This window comes from Bactrocera tryoni, unplaced genomic scaffold (assembly GCF_016617805.1).
Source record: "Bactrocera tryoni isolate S06 unplaced genomic scaffold, CSIRO_BtryS06_freeze2 scaffold_25, whole genome shotgun sequence".
Lineage (NCBI taxonomy): Eukaryota > Metazoa > Arthropoda > Insecta > Diptera > Tephritidae > Bactrocera > Bactrocera tryoni.
This window is the reverse complement of record NW_024395977.1, coordinates 2013792-2033433: the sequence shown is the minus strand read 5'-3', so window position 1 is coordinate 2033433 and position 19642 is coordinate 2013792. Positions and strand designations below refer to the sequence as shown.

Genomic DNA, 19642 nt, shown 5'->3' with positions numbered 1-19642 from the left:
CAAATAAATTGTCAACGACATTCGCAAAACTCTTATTTATGCAAGCTTGCTGCAATCTTAATTTACAAAACACTTGCCAATATGTTTGCTGGGTTACTACTGCCGAACGCGTTCTTATACAAAACGCTGTATCTAGCCGGAAATTACACTTTTCGGTTTTCTTTTTTAACAAACATATTCTCACCTTTCAGCAACGATAAATTTTTTTGAAGCCAAATATACATATGTATATATATATAACAACAAGTAAGGATTTAGCCCTTCCTTCATGTGTAACTGAACTTTTTATACTCTTGCAACTTTCAAATATTAAAGCCGTGGTAATACCTTTACGTAAATAAGGTTTCTTATATGGGGTCTAGGCAAGTTTTCACCCCGATTTATACAATTTCAGCGCATAGATGCACCATTATTAAAAAAGAGGCTCTGATTATTTTAATAAGATAACTCACATTTCGGCCGATATATGCGGGATAAAGTCACCTGGAAGTTCGGAAATCTTTAATTTAGGTATATCGGACTAAGGAAGTATTGACCAGATTAAACCCATATATTAAAAAAAAGTTACATACCTCATTGTCAATATTCGTAGAAGTCTTACTTGTGTACTCGAAAGCGAAAGGATCAAATGAAATTTAAAACTGAGTTACATCGGAAGACGGCACAGTTAAGGCCCGATTTCGCTCATTTTCACACTGTAACATAGAAATATCAGAACAATTTTATATACCGCATTTAGTTTAAATCGATTGGATAGGTCCCGAGATATGCTTCTGGGAATCTTTCTTTTGCCATTATGAATGTAAAATTAAATATCTCTGATGCTTGAAGTTATTGGTTTATCCCACTAGTAGCAGTTTTTATCAAAACCGTAATATGCGGTGTGGGAGTTTGCTCTTTGTTAATTTGGGTTGCATAACTTTATCGGTTCGGAAGATACTACTGTGATCAAATTGAAAGGTGAATTTTTAACTTATACTTGGTGTGTTTTTAGAATCGGTAACTTTTTTTCTGTAAGTTGGTAGTACTGTTAGTGACATCTATGCTAAATTTCACGTCAATATATTCATTAGTATATGATATGCGCGTCTTTTTGTGAGGCTCTAAAAAAGAATTATTCGATTTTTACTATGTCTGAATTTATTAAACAAAGAAGTGCGATAATGCACAATCTCATACTGCATTGGTTATTCGTGATCATTTCGCCACATTTTCAACTAATATGGTGCCGCAACCACCGCATTCGCCTGATATATGTACATTCGCGTAACTTCTGGGTATTCAGCTAATTCATATGACCACTCCGAGGACACCTTTTTGACTCATTTCGTTTCGACAAATTCGTTGTCATAAGTGTATTGCAGCGGGAGAGGATTTCTGTAATGTTATCTGTAATGGTTTGGAAATATGTACATTAATCCTAATAGAAGGCGGGGCCACGCCCGCTTTTTCAAAATTTTTGACCTACGGGTGCCCCTTGCTACTGCGATTTCCTACGCTAAATTACAGTTCTATTTATTTTAATTTAGTGTCAACTTAATGTACTTTGCGTGCCAGTGGTCCGATTACGCGCATCGACGAAAGCAAGCTTTATTTTTTGCCAAGGAACCTATGTAAAAATTTCATCAAGATATGCCAATTTTTATTCAAGTTGTCGTTTGAAAGGATGGACGGACAGAGGCACAAACAGAAAGTCACTCAGATTTCAAATCGAAAAGACATCCTCCTCATTTATATATACATAACTACATATCTATCTCGATTAGTTTTAGGTGATACAGATAGCCAGCGTAAACTAATTGTAATACCAGGTGCTTTCCAAAGTAAACAGGACTTAAAAAAAAACAGAACACATAGTTTTTTCGGCAAAATCAATTTATTTTATTCAAAATAGTATCCTTCTGCTTCAATACAGCTTTTTGCGTGGTCCAAAAGCATGTCGAACGAGCGTTTTAGCTCGTTGGCCTGTATGGCCGCCAGTATGCCAGTGCAAGCTTCTTAAATGGCCTCTACGTCTGCATAACGCTTTCCTTTCATGGGCAAATGCATTTTTCCGAAAAGGAATAAGCCGCACGGTGCCATATCAGGTGAATACGGGGAGTGGTTATTGGTTAAAATGTGATTTTTGGTTAAATAATCGGTGACAAGATGTTCTTCGAATGTTGGATTCTGAGCAATTTTTGGTCGTCAGTCAATTTGTGCGGAACAAACCGTGCACACCCCTTTCGTAAGCCCATCAAAATGCGATAAATCGATGCTTTGGTGATGATGATATTCAATTCCATTTCCATGAATTTTAATGATGAAGATTCGGTTGATTTTTGATGAATTCACGTACAGTTTCGATGGAATTTCCGGTGATCACGAATTTTGATTGGCCCACATGTTGATCGTCACTTATGTCCTCACAAAACTTAAACAAAAAAAGCTAAGAAAAGTTAAGTTTGAACATACATACATATGTAAAATTTTTTTGGTCAAAAACCACTTGTTTCTTCAAATTTTAAAAACTTTTAGAATCTTACACTTATTTTTTTGAAATTTTCCTAGTTTAACTTGAACAAAGTTATTAACAAATATGAATCTCTTTGCATTTTTTGTTTCCGAAAGAAATTGCGACCTGTATACTGCCCGCCGTCCGACACATGCACATGCGAGATGCATTGGACAATTGCTTCCCTAAGGCAGAATATCAAAGAATTCGTATCCAAAAAATTTTCGGATGATGTTTAAATATATAACTATAAACCCCAGAAATTTCGCTTTAATCAATTATTTCTTTCCCTCCCAAAAAAAAATCGATTTTTTAAGCCTCTGAAGCAGGCTCCTCCTTAAATATCCGCATTTTTTTTCAAAACTCAATAATTAAGGCATTTCGTGTTTTATTCTTATGTTTTCTCCTATAGAAATAAAGATATATTAATTCGTAACAATAAAAAAACATGAAGTTAAGAAACTTACATTTCAAATCTGTGAGCGAATATCTTCTTGCTTTGTTTCTGACAGCAAAACCGATAAAATTGGTTTCAGTGACACCCAAAACCGATGCAAATTCTGTTTCGAATATCAAACCAATAATATCTTAATTCATGACACTTACTGCTTTTTTTGATCGGTTTCAATTCTGATTCCGACAACTATCAAATTACACAACACCCCTGAATGTAATTCATTTCGATAAATTATGGTGGAAAACTATGGTGAGTATACTTAAAAGTAAGTAGTATGTTTCGCAAGAAGTTTCGACGCAAGATTTGACGCGTGTGACGACTTAAATTATCATCGAAGAATCTTTTTCCAAAATCAATTGTTAATCGTTTTACTTTTATAATAACCATTTTTATTAACAAATAAAATTTGTACGTTGTTCTTAAAATAATATGAAATCGCAGTACTCGAGTTTAATTTAACAAACGAAGTTAATATATAAGTGCGTGAGTACAAATCCTACACATTTTGGGGACTCAACCAAAAGAAAAGAAGTATAAGGCTCAATCATTGCGAAGTGAAAATGTTAAAAAACAAGAAGCATAAACTCAAAATTAAGGCTCAAACCAAAAAGAAAAATATAATTTTCATTGCGAAATGAAAAGTGTTAAAAAACAAGAAACATAAACTCAAAATTTTTGGTAATAAAGTGACGCAATAAATGTGTACAGCCATGGTGAGTTTGCAGAATTTCGAATTTGTTCGTCAGGAGCTCAGAGCAAGCCGAAAAGAATGTATAACGGTTCTACACAAATTCATTTTCGAAACAGAAGGAGATAGACTAAACCGAAAACGCTTACGAGAATTTACTGGCTTTGAATTCGAGGAAAACGATGAGCACTATACACAGAAATTGATCTACATCGAAAACAGTTTGATAGCTGCCGATTTGCTGTCAATATGTAACGTATTAGGTTTGACATGCAGTGTAAGTAATTTGACACTGCACATATTTCGAAATTTGCAAAGTGCTAAGTTGCTATGCGCAGCAGCAGAAAACGACGCTATCGAATGTGACGACGAAGATGACGATGATGACAAAGATGCCGAAGACAATGATAACGGAGAAATGCTGAAAGCGAACGTGTTGCAAGAAATATGACGGGCAGAAACGACGATAAACCTACAGTGTGCAAAAGAGGGGAAGAAATGTCTCGTTTTTCAATGAACTTTCGTGACATAGAAGGCTCTACTCGTTGGTTTGATGGAAGTGACAAAATCGATGTCGAAGTGTGGTTAGGCGAATTCGAAGAAACTTCTATTTTAATGGGGTGGAACGAATTCCAAAAGCATATATTTGCAAAAAATCTCTACGAGGTTTGGCTAAACTGTTTATTCAGAGTGAACGCGGAATCACATCGTGGCAAAAATTAAAATTGGCTTTAGAAGAAGAATCAATCGTCAACAGTGTGCAAATACACAAACAACTTATTGCTAGAAAAATAAAAAAGGAAGAAAGTGTTCAAGAATATTTTTTGTGTATGAAGCAGTTAGCAATGCGTGGTAACGTAGAAAACAATGCATTGATACAATACGAAATCGATGGTATAAGTGATTTGAACATAAATAAAACAATATGGTGCATTAGATTTAAAACAATTTAAAGAAAAACTAAAAGTGTATGCATCGATTCGAAAAAATAACAAAGAAAGTATTGAAGTGAAATCATTTGAAAGTAAATTAACTAAATATAGACAGTAAAACCATAAGATGTTTTAATTGTGGTACAAGAGGACATAAAAGCTCAGAGTAAAAAGACAAAGCGAAGGCACCAAGTGTTTCCAGTGCAAAAAATATTTCAAAAGATTGCCCAGAAGTTATAAATAAAAAAGTAATACTCTTTTATGTGCCAAAAGTAGCATTATGAACAAGGAAAAGTTTATTGATCGAAAAAAATACTATTGCTTATTTGACACGGGAAGTAAATTTAATATTATTACGGATAATGTTTTCAAGTCGCTACGAGAACCTGTGTTGAAAGAAACAAACATTTCTTTAATAGGTTTTGGTGAACGTACGGCATGTAATAATATTAAACCGATTGGAGAACTTAGTATTGATATAAGTATTGAAAATCAAGTTTTGTGTTTAAATTTTTTTGTAGTACCATCAAAATTAATCGACAATGACGTAGTGATCGGCGAAGATTTTTGTTTGCAAGCAAATATACAAATAAATCGTCATGAACTTTCTATTCGAAAAATTCCTTGTGACAACGTTGAAAACGTTTTTAATATAATGCAAGTGGACTTCCTAGTAGATTAATTTGATATAGATGAAACAAATAGTGTGGAAGCGAAAGAAAAAGTGCGTAAAATGGTGTGCGAATATAAGCCGAATAAGTACAAATCAACAAATGTGCAAATGAATATTGTTTTAAGTGATGAAACTCCAATATCGTTTAGACCACGTAGACTGCCATTAACACAAATGAGTATTGTTAATGATCTAAGAGATCAGTGATTGAAAATTCAAATTCTGATTTTAGTAGTTCGGTGGTTTTAGTAAAAAAAGAGACGTTAGTCCTAGATTGTGTGTAGATTATAGACAATTAAACAAAGTAATTGTAAAAAATAGATTTCCATTACCCTTGATAGAAGACCAGCTAGACCGATTGCAAAATGCAAAAATAATTAGCACAATTGACTTAAAAAATGGATTTTTCCATGTGCCTGTGTCTGAATCTAGCCACAAATACAGGTCATTCGTTACACATGGCGGACAGTACCAGTTTTTAAAAGTTCGATTTGGCTTGTCGACTCTCCCGGTGTTTTCCAAAGACACGTAGATGCAATTTTCTGCGATTTGAAGCGTAGAGGAATAGCACTCCCTTACATAGACGACTTAATTGTACCAGCTATGAACGAAAATGATGCAGTGCGTAATTTAGAAGTGTTGAATCAGTGTCGAGTGTATTGTGTGAAAGATTAAAGCCCACCGTCAACAAAGTGATTATACCTTATCAGTGTGGCTTTAGACCTGGAAAATCAACAACCGAGCAGATATTCACCATGCGTCGAATCTTGGAAAAGACCCGTGAAAGAAGAATCGACACACACCACCTCTTCGTCGATTTCAAAGTTGCTTTCGACAGCACGAAAAGGAGCTGCCTTTATGCCGCGATGTCTGAATTTGGTATCCCCACAAAACTAATACGGTTGTGTAAACTGACGTTGAGCAACACCAACAGCTCCGTCAGAATCGGGAAGGACCTTTCCGAGCCGTTCGAACGAGGTTTCAGACAAGGCGATTCCCTATCGTGCGACTTCTTCAACCTGCTTCTGGAGAAAATAGTTCGAGCTGCAGAACTAAATAGAGAAGGTACCATCTTCTATAAGAGTGTACAGCTGCTGGCGTATGCGTATGATATTGATATCATTGGCCTCAACACCCGCGTCATTAGTTCTGCTTTCTCCAGACTGAGGGCAAGACGAAATATCTCCTGTCATCAAACAAACAGTCGTCGCACTCGCGACTTGGCACTCACGTCACTGTTGGCAGTCATAACTTTGAAGTCGTAGATAATTTCGTCTATCTTGGAACCAGCGTAAACACTATCAACAATGTCAGCCTAGAAATCCAACGCAGGATAACTCTTGCCAACAGGTGCTACTTCGGACTGAGTAGGCAATTGAGAAGCAAAATCCTCTCTCGACAAACAAAAACCAAACTCTATAAGTCACTCATAATTCCCGTCCTGCTATATGGTGCAGAGGCTTGGACGATGTCAACAACTGATGAGTCGACGTTGCGAGTTTTCGAGAGAAAAGTTCTGCGAAAGATTTATGGTCCTTTGCGCGTTGGGCATGGCGAATATCGCATTCGATGGAACGATGAGCTGTACGGGATATACGACGACATTGACATAGTTCAGCGAATTTAAAGACAGCGGGTACGCTGGCTAGGTCATGTTGTCCGAATGGACGAAAACACTCCAGCTCTGAAAGTATTCTACGCTGTACCCGCTGGGGGAAGCAGAGGAGGAGGATGACCTCCACTTCGTTGGAAGGGCCAGGTGGAGAAGGACCTGGCTACGCTTGGAATAACGAATTGGCGGCACAAAGCGAAAGGAAGAAACGACTGGCGCGCTGTTGTTAACTCGGCTACAATCGCGTGAGCGGTGTCTACGCCAATTAAGAAGGAGAATAAGAAGTTGAATCAGTGTAAATATTATGGACTTGTAGTTAATTGGAAAAAATGTCAATTTTTAAAAAAGCGAGAAGAATTTTTGGGTCGTGTTATTGAAAATCAATAAATCGAAGACTTAGTAAAGTAACCGTGTCCGAAAAATTTAAAACAATTACAAATTTTTAGCTTAGCCCGATACTTTCGAAAGTTTGTACCATCATTTGCGTTAATTTTCAAACCATTATCTGATTTGACTAAACAAGGTAAAAAGTACCAAATGAATCGCGACGAAATAGCTGCAATTAATTTACTCAAGAAAATTCTTAGTGAAAAACTGGTGTTAGGTATATTCTTTCAGAAGTATGAAACTGAAGTTCATACAGACGCTTCCGCTGACGGCTAAGGTGCCGTATTACTGCGAAAACTACCAGACGACAACCAATTACATCCAATTTATTACATTAGCAAAAAGACGTTTGATGCTGAACGTAAGTATTCCAGTTACGAATTAGAGATATTAGCTGTAATAGAAGCGCTGAAAAAGTTTCGAGTGTATTTATTGGCTATACACTTTAAACTAATAACTGATTGTAACGCCTTAACAAAAACGCTTGAGAAAAAGGATATGATTACAAGAGTAGCGCGATGGATCCTTTTTCTGCAAAAATACGATTATCAGCTAGAACATCGATCTGGAAGTCGAATGAGGCACGTTGACGCTCTTAGCCGCAATCCAATAATGATGATAAGCGATAATAATTTTCTTGTTTGCCTACGACGTGCACAAGAACACGACGAAGTACTGAATACGATAAAGCAAATTCTACAAAAGAAAACAAGAAAAAACGTTTACTTCGGCTGCACCGAAGCTAATATACCCATCACAGGTGCATTTCTTTTAGTATCTGTGTGTTCAGTTTGTATGGAAGCTATATGCTCTAGTAATCCGATCGGAACAATTTTTTCGGAGATTACATTTTTGCTTTAGAAAATAATCTATACCAAATTTGGTGAAGATACATTGTCAAATGTGAAAGTTTTTTATACAAGAACTTGATTCCGATCGTTCAGTTTCTATGGTAGCTATATGCTATAGTTAACCGATTTGACCAATTTCCTCGGAGATTACATTGTTGCCTTAGAGAATAATCTATACCAAATTTAGTGAAGATACATTGTCAAATGTGAATGTTTTCCTTACAAGAACTTGATTCCGATCGTTCAGTTTGCATGTTAGCTATATGCTATAGTTAACCGATCTGACCAATTTCTTCGGAGATTACATTGTTGCCTTAGAAAATATTCTATACCAAAATTGGTGAAGATACATTTTCAAATGTGAAAGTTTTCCATACAAGTACTTGATTCCGATCGTTTAGTTTGTATGTTAGCTATATGCTATAGTTAACCGATCTGACCAATTTCTTCGGAGATTACATTGTTGCCTTAGAAAATAATCTATACCAAATTTGGTGAAGATACATTGTTAAATGTGAAAGTTTTCCATACAAGAACATGATTCCGATCGTTCATTTTATATGGCAGCTATATGTTATAGTGGTACGATATCGCCCATTCCGACAAATGAGCAGGTTCTTGAAGAGTAAATGACGTTTGTAAAATTTCGAAAGGATATCTTAAAAACTGAGGGACTAGTTCGTATATATACAGACGGACGGACGGACAGACAGACAGACGGACATGGTTTTGCTCAACATACTGATTATTTATATATATACTTTATAGGGTCTCCGAGGCTTCTTTCTGGGTGTTACAAACATCGTGACAAACTTAATATACCTTGTTCAGGGTATAAAAAGTTACAATGACTATTGTGGAAAAAGTGGTATTCTTTACAAAATAGTCAACGTTATCGAATTATTCGTAGTACCCAAGAGCATGCAAAGAGAGGTAATTCAACGCGCTCATGAAAAGAGCACTTTGCGATTAAAAAGCGAAATATTTGATTTGTTTATTCCAAAGCTTGAAGAGAAAATAAAAATGTATATCGACAATTATGTAGCATGCATTGTGTCAAATAGAAAGTTGGGTAAAAAATAAGGTGCATTGCATCCGCTTCATAAAGGGGCAAATCCTCTTTATACGTATCACGTAGATTTTCTTGGTCCACTAGAGTCAACCAATAAACTTTATAAACATATATTCGCCGTAATTAATTCGTTCACGAAATTTGCTTGGTTGTACCCAACACAGACGACTTCATCACACGAAGCTATCAGCCGCTTGTTAATACAAAGTACAATATTAGGAAATCCAATCCACATAGTCACAGATGGTGGATCAGCTTTCACGTCTGACGATTTTCGGCGTTATTGTGAAGACGAGAACATGAAACATGTTAAAACAACGACTGGCTTGCCTCCCGTCAATGGTGAAATGAGCGTGTAAACACGATTATTATTAATGTTTTAACGAAACTGAGCAAGAATGATCCGACGAAGTGGTACAAATTCACAGACAAGTAATAAATTCCACATACAAAAGAAGTATTGACATGACACCTTTCGAATTATTAACGGGCGTTAAAATGCGTACAGCTGACGACTTAAATACCACACAACTCATAGAAGAAGAAATAAGATCACAACTCCAAGAAGGAAGAAACGAAATACGACAACATGCAAAATAACAAATATTAAAGATGCAAACTGAAAACAAAAAGACATACAATCTTAGACGCAAAGCTAACCAATATTCAGTAAACGATTTAGTCGCCGTGAAGAGAATGCAGTTTAGTGGCGGTCTCAAATTAAAACCAAAATATTTGGATCCATATCAAGTTACTCAAGTCAAAGCTAATAATACCTATGATACGACATGTGCAGAATTTATAAAACCATGGTAAAATTTTCATAATGAAGACGACGGCGTATTCGAGGTCGAAAACAATGCAGGATGGCCGAGTAGTGGGGTTTGAGCAACACGGAAACCCTTTTTCGAGAAGTTTCGAACAACAGACCCCGAACCAGAAAATGCCAGTGATAGACGACGACTTGACGAGAGAACGCGTAGCCGCATCTGACGAATTAAATTATCTTCAAAGTGTATTTTTCAACATTAACTGTTAATCGTTTTTATTTTTGTAATAACCATTTGATGCATGTGACGACTTAAATTATCATCAGAAGTATTTTTCCAAATTCAACTGTTAATCGTTTTACTTTTATAATAACCATTTTTATTAACTAATAAAATTTGTACGTTTTAAAATATTCTTAAACTAATATGAAATCGCAATACTCGAGTTTAATTTCAATAAAAGAAGTTAACATATAAGTGCGTGAGTACAAATCCTACATATATAAATATATAACTTAAAAAACCTATATTAATTATAATTATATTAATTAAATATTTAAGTAATAATACAAATATGACTTTATTATGCACATAATTATATATACATGTGCTTTGATATCAAATATATTGAGAATATCTATAAATGATATCCATAGCCGTTTGCGCATTGTTAATATGGGAATCTGCAAGCGTACATTGAAATTAGCATCACTTTTCTCATTTAACACTGAAAATGCTCAATTCTGCTATTTTCGACCCCTTCATGTTAAATGTTGGTGAAACCCGCTAATAATATTTTTGGGGTGAAATCCACTAATAGAAAAGAGTACCCCTTCGAAAAATGATATATCGTAAAGTTGGCAACGCGGTGAACCTTCTCTATAATACACGTTCTCTGCTTCCTCCACTCTACCCATGAAAAACTGGCTCACCCTAAAAAAATACTGCACAATACACCACACAGGACAACATACCACACCATCGCAGCGAGTCTGTTCACCACCTCACATAAGACAGGGATTGGATGATAGCCGTTTATATATTCATACTACTTTTCGACCTTCCTCCGCGGAAACTCGATCGCAAGCTCCAGCCAGTGGAAATACAAGGAACGTTCCAAAGTAAACAGGACTTAAAACGAACAGAACAAATGGTTTTTTCGGCAAAATCAATTTATTTTATTCAAAATAGTCTCCTTCTGCTTCAATACAGCTGTTCAAAATTGTACATGTTCGTTGCTACCAAAGGACAGACAATAACATTAGGGCAATTCACAATCTGGTGCACAGTAACAAAATGTACAGTGAATTTGCAACCGCAAATATCCAAGACCATTTGCACCATATTGTGAATTGCCCTATTATATTTAAACCTTTTATACATTTCACAAATGTTAAATAAGACCGCTATTACATGAAGCAACTTTTGTTGCTAATTCTCGGGCGATTCTCTTTTGCTGTCGCCCATTACCTTCACACGAGCAACTTGTGTTGCGCAACTCTGTTCGAGTTTTTTTCTCATTCCCTTTCTCTTTACTTTAACCCATTGTCGTTTCTTTTTCCTTATAGGTATTTGGGCCACTCTATCACATATATTAATCAGCTCTGTCAATTAAGAAATACATTTTATTTATTAAAACAAACATATATCACCCGTTTTACTATCGTCTGAATCAATTTGTATGGCTTCCTCCATACATTTCACAATATCTTTAATTAATTAGATTTTTTCGTCATACTCCAGTTTCTAAAATATTTATATTATATTATGTATATTTGTATACATATTTGCAAATTACTTACCAAAAGATGAAATTAAATTTTTTAAATATATTCAAAATATTAATTTCAAAAAAAAAATACGCAAATGCAACTATGTACTACGAAAGAAAGAACACGAATGCTGAAAAACGTCGCAGCGAACTGTTACGAATAAGAACACAAAGCGAGTTGCTGAACACTGGAAACTCGGCGCGATTCCCCTCTCCTCGTCGCCCCCTCGCCTATAAAACAAGGGTTGCCGCAACAAAAGTTGCCTCGTGTATTAGCACTCTAAGATTAGCAATAATTCTTACTATTGTAATACTTTATACAGTCCACAAATATAAGATAAGACCGAGGCAGTACAAAACGTACATAAATAAACACACATACATACATATATGAGGCACGTATGCATTTATATGCAATACTCATGCACTTAAAAAATATAATATAAACATATTTACTTAGGTTTGGGCAATTGATTACAAATGCACTTGTGCACTTGAAAGTAATCCCAAACCATACAGCAGATACATTGTGATAACACACACACACACACATGTATTGCATTGTATAGTTGAAAACAACCCCATGTGGTGTGCCGTACATACACATATATTTAATAAGATAACTAAGAACTCAAAAATAGTATATAAGGTTAACAAATTTAAAAATACAATTAGAATGAAATATTTCTCAGCTTGAATAAGGTCTTTGTTTTCCCCCTACCAGTGGTAAAAATCTAAAGAATCTTATTTAAGTTTCAGCGTTTGATCATACAAATCAAACAGTTTGATTCTACAATTAAAACAACAGCTTTTTGCATGGTCCAAAAGCATGTCGAACGAGTGGTTTAGCTCGTTGGCCGGTATGACCGTCAGTATGCCGGTGCAAGACTGCGTCTGCATAACGCTTTCCTTTCATTGGCAAATGCATTTTTCCGAAAAGGAAGAAGGTTCACGATGCCGTATCAGGTGAATACGGGAAGTGGTTAATGGTTAAAATGTGATTTTTGGTCAAATAATCGGTATCACAAGATGTCCTTTGAATGTTGGATTCTGAGCAATTTTTGGTCGTCAGTCAATTTGTGCGGAATAAACCGTGCACACACCTTTCGTTAGCCCAAATGTTTGGTCAAAATGCGACAAATGGATGTTTTGGAGATGTTCAATTCCATTTCCATGAATTTTAATGACGATTTCGGCTGATTTTTGATGAATTCACGCACATTTTCGATGGATTTTTTTTTTTTATTGGCCCTCATGTTGATCGTCATTTATGTCCTCACGTCCATTTTAAAAAGGTTGAAACCACTCGTGCACTCGGCTACGGGATAGGCAACCCTCGCCATAAACTTGTTTTATCAATTGAAATGTTAAGGTAAAAGTTGTAGCAATTTTAAAACAAAATTTAATTCATTTTCACTTTCACACTTAAAACGCAATAACTTCACTTCCAATCAATCAAATGTCATGAAATTCTCACTGGACAATCGATAGAGATAGCAGATTCTAACGCACCAGTCGACGTATAGATAGCGCCACCAGGTAGCACTAGATTCAAAAGGACCTGTTTACTTTGGAATGCACCTTGTAGGACTCTCGCTGCCCCGCTTATCGACACTTACTTTTATTATAATAAACATTTATAACATTTGTAATTATAAAAATTATAATTCCGTTGATGAAATTGTGAAAATGCAAACAAAATTTATTTTTATTCGATAAAAACTTTGTAACCTTTTATTCATGGTCCTTCGAGTCTTACCGAAAGATAACATTTAATTATATTTAAAACAAATGTAGTGACAAAAAAAAAATAGAACTAAACAAAGTGCAGTGACTCAAAAAAAGAACAAAACCATTTTAATAAATAAGAAGAGACTTAAACAAACAAGAAAAAACGATAACTTCGGCTGCACCGAAGCTAAGGGTATACTGTGAGCGCCAAAAATAAGTAAACAGCAGTTCTATCAATATTAAAGTGTTTACAACAACGCAGTCTTTAATGCAACAATAAAAATTTGTATTACAGAATTCAAGGCTTAATTATAAGAGTTTGACTTAGTATAAATAATAAACAAAAATTAAGCACAGCCAAAAATAATGCACTTAAAGTAAAAATACTCTCGTTTTTTCGCGCCAAAAAAAGTAAATATTGTTTCATTAAATACTGCATTATTATAAACACTTTAATATTGATAGAACTGCTGTTTACTTATTTTTGACGCTTACAGTATATCACAGGAGCATTTCTTTTAGTAACTATGTGTCCAGTTTGTATGGAAGCTATATGCGGTAGTATATATAGATAGAATATTTTCGGACATTATGTTGATACCTTAAGCAGTAATCCATGTCAAATTTCGTGAAGATACCATGTCAAATGCGAAAGTTTTCTATACAAGCCCTTAATTCCGATCGTTCGGTTTGTATGGCAACTATATGATATAGTGAGCCGATCTGAACAATTTCTACCGATATAACATTATTTCCATAAACAATAACTCTAACCAAATTTCGTGAAGATATACTGTTAAATGCGAAAGTTTTCCATATAAGCCCTTGATTTCGATCATTCAGTTTGTATGGCTGGATCTGAACAATTTCTTCGTAGCATACACTGTTGCCTTAGAAAATAATCTCTACCAAATTTCGTGAATATATCTTTTCAAATGCAAGAGTTTTCCATACCAGCACTAGATTCCGATCGTCCAATTTGTAATATATTTGTATAGCTATATGCTATATTAAGCCGATCCGACAATTTCTTCGTATATTGCATTATTATCTTAGAAAATAACATTGATACATGGTCAAATGTGAAAGTTTTTCATACAAGAAGTTTGTATGGCAGCTATATGTTATAGTGGTCCTATATCGGCAGTTTAGATAAATGAGAAGCTTCTTGAAGAGGAAATGACCTTTACAAAATTTCAATAATACCTATGATGTTAAAAAAGTTGGCCTAGCCGTAGGTCGAAATCGAATGACGACTTGTGCAGAATTTGTAAAACCATGGTAAAATTTTCATAATTAAGACGACGGCGTATTCGAGGTCGAAAACAATGCAGGATGGCCGAGTTGTGGGGTTTGAGCAACATGGAAACCCTTTTTCGCAAGAAGTTTCGAACAACAGACTCCGAACCAGAAAATGCCAGTGATAGGCGACGACTTGACGAGAGAACGCGTAGCCGTACGCATCTGACGAATTGAATTATCTTCAAAGTGTATTTTTCAAAATTAACTGTGAATACTTTTTACTTTTGTAAACATCATTTGACGCATGTGACGACTTAAATTATCATCGAAGTATCTTTTTCCAAATTCACCTATTAATCGTTTTACTTTTATAGTAACCATTTTTATTAACAAATAAAAATTGTACGTTTTAAAATGTTCTTAAAATAATATCAAATCGCAGTACTCGAGTTTAATTTCAAAAAAAGAAGTTAACATTTAAGTGCGTGAGTACAAATCCTACATACATTATAAGTGAAACTTTACAATTTTCATTGGTTTTTTGATGTTCAAATTCATAATTGTTATTTTAAATGAACTTAGTATATATGTATTTTTAAAAAGATGTCGCTTTACGCAACAGTATTGGAGGGTGGATGAAGCCATGCATAAAAGTTCACACAAGTGAAGATTTACTTGGAACTTACATTTACTTGGGAGTGACCAGAAACGATTCTTTTACATATGGCTCAATCAGCTCACGTCTTCAGGTCTTAGACCAAGTATCCACCTGGTAGCCAAAGAACATCCGTGTGAAGACGAGCTAAAGTAAAAAACGATCCATCCCTCCCCATGGTTGTTCTCTGGGTTTAGGACCCGCCCCGTAAAAAACACCTCGATTAACAGGTAACAACAGCCTCGTATAAGAGAGGATAAGGATTACGATTAAAGGGCATGCACCTAGAATGTCCGTTCGTTTAATTGGGAAGACGCCGCCGTCCAAGAAGTGCGATGGACGGGACAAAGACTGAAAGCAGCGCATATTCAGTGCAGTATTCGGGATAGGAGAGAGACTACAGTGGACGAACATCCAGCCACAATCCGCGTCAACGCAGATTTCTTCAACATATCGCTGATTTGCGTCTGTCTTCTATGAGCGCTTGGAGCACACCTATGAGAGCTGCCCCCGCCACGATGTCAAAATTGTGTTTGCGAATTAAACGCCAGTATTGACAAAGAAGGTATCTTTGGCGCAACAGCCGGTAAATTCAGCCTGCACGAGGAAACATTTCCAAATGGGTTGAGGCTGATCGACTTCGACGGGGCCCAAAATATGGTTATTTGCACTACAAGAAACCGAAATTATAGAAGGAAAACATAACCAGCCTACTCAATGGCAGTGAAAGCATAACGCCAAGAGAAGGCGAACCCGATTCCACAATCGATGATGATGGATCACACGTTCCATTGGGAGATCATAAAGAAGTACAAATAGCAATTACCCGCCTTAAGAACAACAAAGCGGCGGGATCCAATATATTGCAAAATTCAAAAACGGCTTCAAATGTGCTCTACCTAATCCACGGAATGGAAAACTCCTCAATCTGCGCCAAATGTTGGTATAAGCCTTCTCAGCATCGGATATACCATTTTTTTATCGTACATTTTGGAAGACCAAAGCTCAAACTAATTGCACCTTATTAGTAAGGCCTTAGACCTGAAAATGACCAGATATTCACCATCCGCGCCTTTAGTTCTGCTCTTTTCAGACTGGATAAGGAACCGAAGCATATGGATCTGTTAGTGAACGAGGACAAGACGAAAGTTCTCAAACAAACAGTCGTCGCACCCGCGGCTTGGCTCCAACGTCACTGTTGACAGTCATAACTTTGAAGTCGTAAATAATTTCGTCTATCTTGGAACCAGTATAAACGCTACCAACAACGTCAGCCTAGAAATCCACCGCAGGATAACTCCTGCCAACAGGGCTGCAGCGAATATCGCATTCGATAGAACAATGAGCTGTATGACGACATTGACATAGTTCAGCAAATTAAGAGGCAGCGGCTACGCTGGCTAGGTCATGTCGTACAAGTGGATGTAAACAATTCCGCTCTGAAAGTTTTCGACGCAGTACCCGCCAAGGGAAGCAGAGAAAGAGGAAGACCTCCACTCGGTTGGAAAGACCAGGTGAAGAATAGCGTGGTTGCCCTTGCAAATTCTAATTGGTGCCAAACAGCGAAAAGAAGAAACAGCTGGTGCTCTGTTTTAAACCCGGCTATAACCGCGTGAACGATGTCTACGCCAATAAGGAAGAGAAGATTGGATCGCTTTTATCTAGTTTTGCTATTACCTGTTATTTTTAACAGAAAAAAGTCTCTGAGTTCTATTAAGCTACCTCATATACCATCTACAATTTATGAGGGATATTAGTTATATGCCGACTAGATAAGTTTTCACCCTATTTTATTCATTTTATGGAGAAAGCTATGTTGTTATTAGAAAAGTACGCTATTTAAATTTCGCTAATATAACTCACATACTGACCGATATTTCCGGTACAGGGTCAGCCTATTACTTATATGGAGACGAAGTGAATTATTAATTCGATTCAACTAATTTTTGGCACACATTTACATTTTGATTGGTAATATTGGAACGTGTGTTATTTAAAAAAATTATGAAGTGTCCTGCAATAGCTTCACGTAATAACTAATTGAATATCAGTTAAATGCTCCGATAATGAACTACTAAATCTTAAATTAATTTATTTAAATAAAATTTAATTGTATTATTTAAGGAAAAGACATTATTGCGAACCCATCACTACCTTCGCTCAATAAACGACCGAAAAAAGTTAGTAAATTTATTGGCAAGCCTCACGTGTTTTTCTCGAATACCACCGGTTAGTTATCGATTAAATTTGGCATTTTATTTTCAAATGATGATATATGTATATATTCCCCAGAAAGTACGAGCTAGACTAACACCAGTAATTAAGTTATGTTTCGTGGGTCCTGGAAGGAAAATAATAAAGGAAGGCGATCCACCTTCCACGGTGTATTTTATTCTAAGTGGAGAAGTCGAACTGTACAAAAGAGTTTTTGATCGGGTTAGTATAACAAATAATTCTCCAATATTAAGGTCGTCTTAAAATTACATTAAGCTTTATCTTTATCAGACAAAACACACATATGTGGATAAATTGGAATCTATCAGCGGGCCCGGAGACTGTCTTGGGGATATTGAAATGATAGAAGATTGTGCAAGATTAAATACATATATTTCCCGCAGTAAGTATGAATAAAAAAAATATTAAATTGAAAGTCACATGAAACAATACTTTATTTTACTCCAATTAATTCATATGAGTCACAATGCCAATTGTAATATGGCTAAGTTAAAACTAATAATAACTTCCAGCATTGCACGGAAGATGAAACTTCAAACTTGAAAAAAAATTACTCGTATTATTTTATTATATATTCCTCACATAGGGAGATCGGATGCTAACAACGTTCCCAATCTCCAGATACAGTTTCTGTGAAAACTAATAAAAGTGCATTAAGTCGCTAATTAAATACGTCAGCTTTAAATTTCACATCTTAATTCGCTCAGATGAACTTCGAAGTACCACTATACAAACGGAGAGCCAACAACGTTGTCGAAATAAAACTTTGCGCGAATAGGCATATTTAGGTTATGTTATTTCACATCTAACACTGGTAAATAATTTGTGACATGAAAATTTGATACCCTGAAGTCAAATCTGAAAACATAATTTTTCTACCACCCACAGATATTCTATAACCCTCGACTTTAAATTTTACAATACATAAAATTTCATTATATTGCTTCATCTCATGCAATATTTTCATACGATCATGGATTTATCAGGTTTAGACCGGTTCTGCCTGCTTGTTTGAAGTAAACAGCGTGTTTTACGATCATTTTATTTTACAAAATTTATCAGTAGACTAACGGTGTTCGAATCTTTTAAATTGCATAAACGTAATTTACTCCGCTTGTTTGGTGTTAAAGTTGGGGACCAAGACAAAGCATGGGCCCCTCATATCTATTATAAAACTTGCGTAACGTTGTTAACAGCTTGGTTAAAAGGATCTAAAGACCATGTTACAGAATGCTATTTTTGCCTCACGAATATTATGGATATTGGTCCGAAGTTTAAACATACGGTTAAGTACTGTAATTTACCATCAGCTTTAACTTCCTCGGTCCTTTTGTCCAGCCTACTGGACATATTTCAAATGAACGTACAAATGTATTTAAAGTTATTTTTACATAAACGACCATTTACTGGCAACTAGTTGTAGTACATATCATTAGCACTAAAAACCAAGATTTTTTTTATTATATTCTAGCAATACTGCGAAATAGAGCACAATATGTGTGGTCATCTGAGTGTAAAAACGGTTTTGTATAGTGCAGGAGCAAATTTGTATATGTATTTAAATTTAAAAAAACAGTGAAACGTAAAACCTAAAACAGAAAGCACAGGCCAGACGTTTAAAATGGATTTCAAAAAATCTTGTTAATTCTCGTCAATGCTCAAATGATAATGAATAGAACGTTGAAGATAGACAGATGTGGACACCATTTAATTGTTTTTGTGAGTATTTCGATAATTTCAGGTATACAGTGATACCTCGATTTTACGTTTGCTAACAATAACATAGAAAGTTGACATTTTAAAGAAACTAAGTGCAGGATATTCTGTCATTTCCTTAGCCAAAAGTTTTCAAGTGCCATCATAGAGAAGTCCGTGTCGCATGCTGCATCTGGTCTTGTAAAAGGGAAAATGTTTAAAGGGCTATGCCAGTGTGACGCATGAAAAATTAGGCGATTTTCGTGAATTTTTTTAAATGAAAGTACTAGATTGAATATTTCGATGTTCTACGGACGTAATAAAGTAAATTTTTAGCTATATTAAAATTTTTTTTACAAAAATATTGAAAAATAACA

The 19642-nt window shown here is 35.5% G+C and overlaps 1 protein-coding gene across 1 annotated transcript in view; it reads left to right on the top strand.

Annotated features, from left to right (window-relative positions):
* Positions 1-18348, top strand: part of LOC120780378 — a 35921-nt gene extending 17573 nt beyond the window's left edge. The window contains exons 2-5 of the mRNA XM_040112667.1: positions 17460-17564; positions 17628-17771; positions 17841-17952; positions 18278-18348. Coding sequence (XP_039968601.1) covers positions 17460-17564; positions 17628-17771; positions 17841-17952; positions 18278-18348 — 432 coding nt within the window. The remainder of the gene's footprint in view (positions 1-17459; positions 17565-17627; positions 17772-17840; positions 17953-18277) is intronic.
* The last annotated feature ends 1294 nt before the right edge of the window (positions 18349-19642 follow it).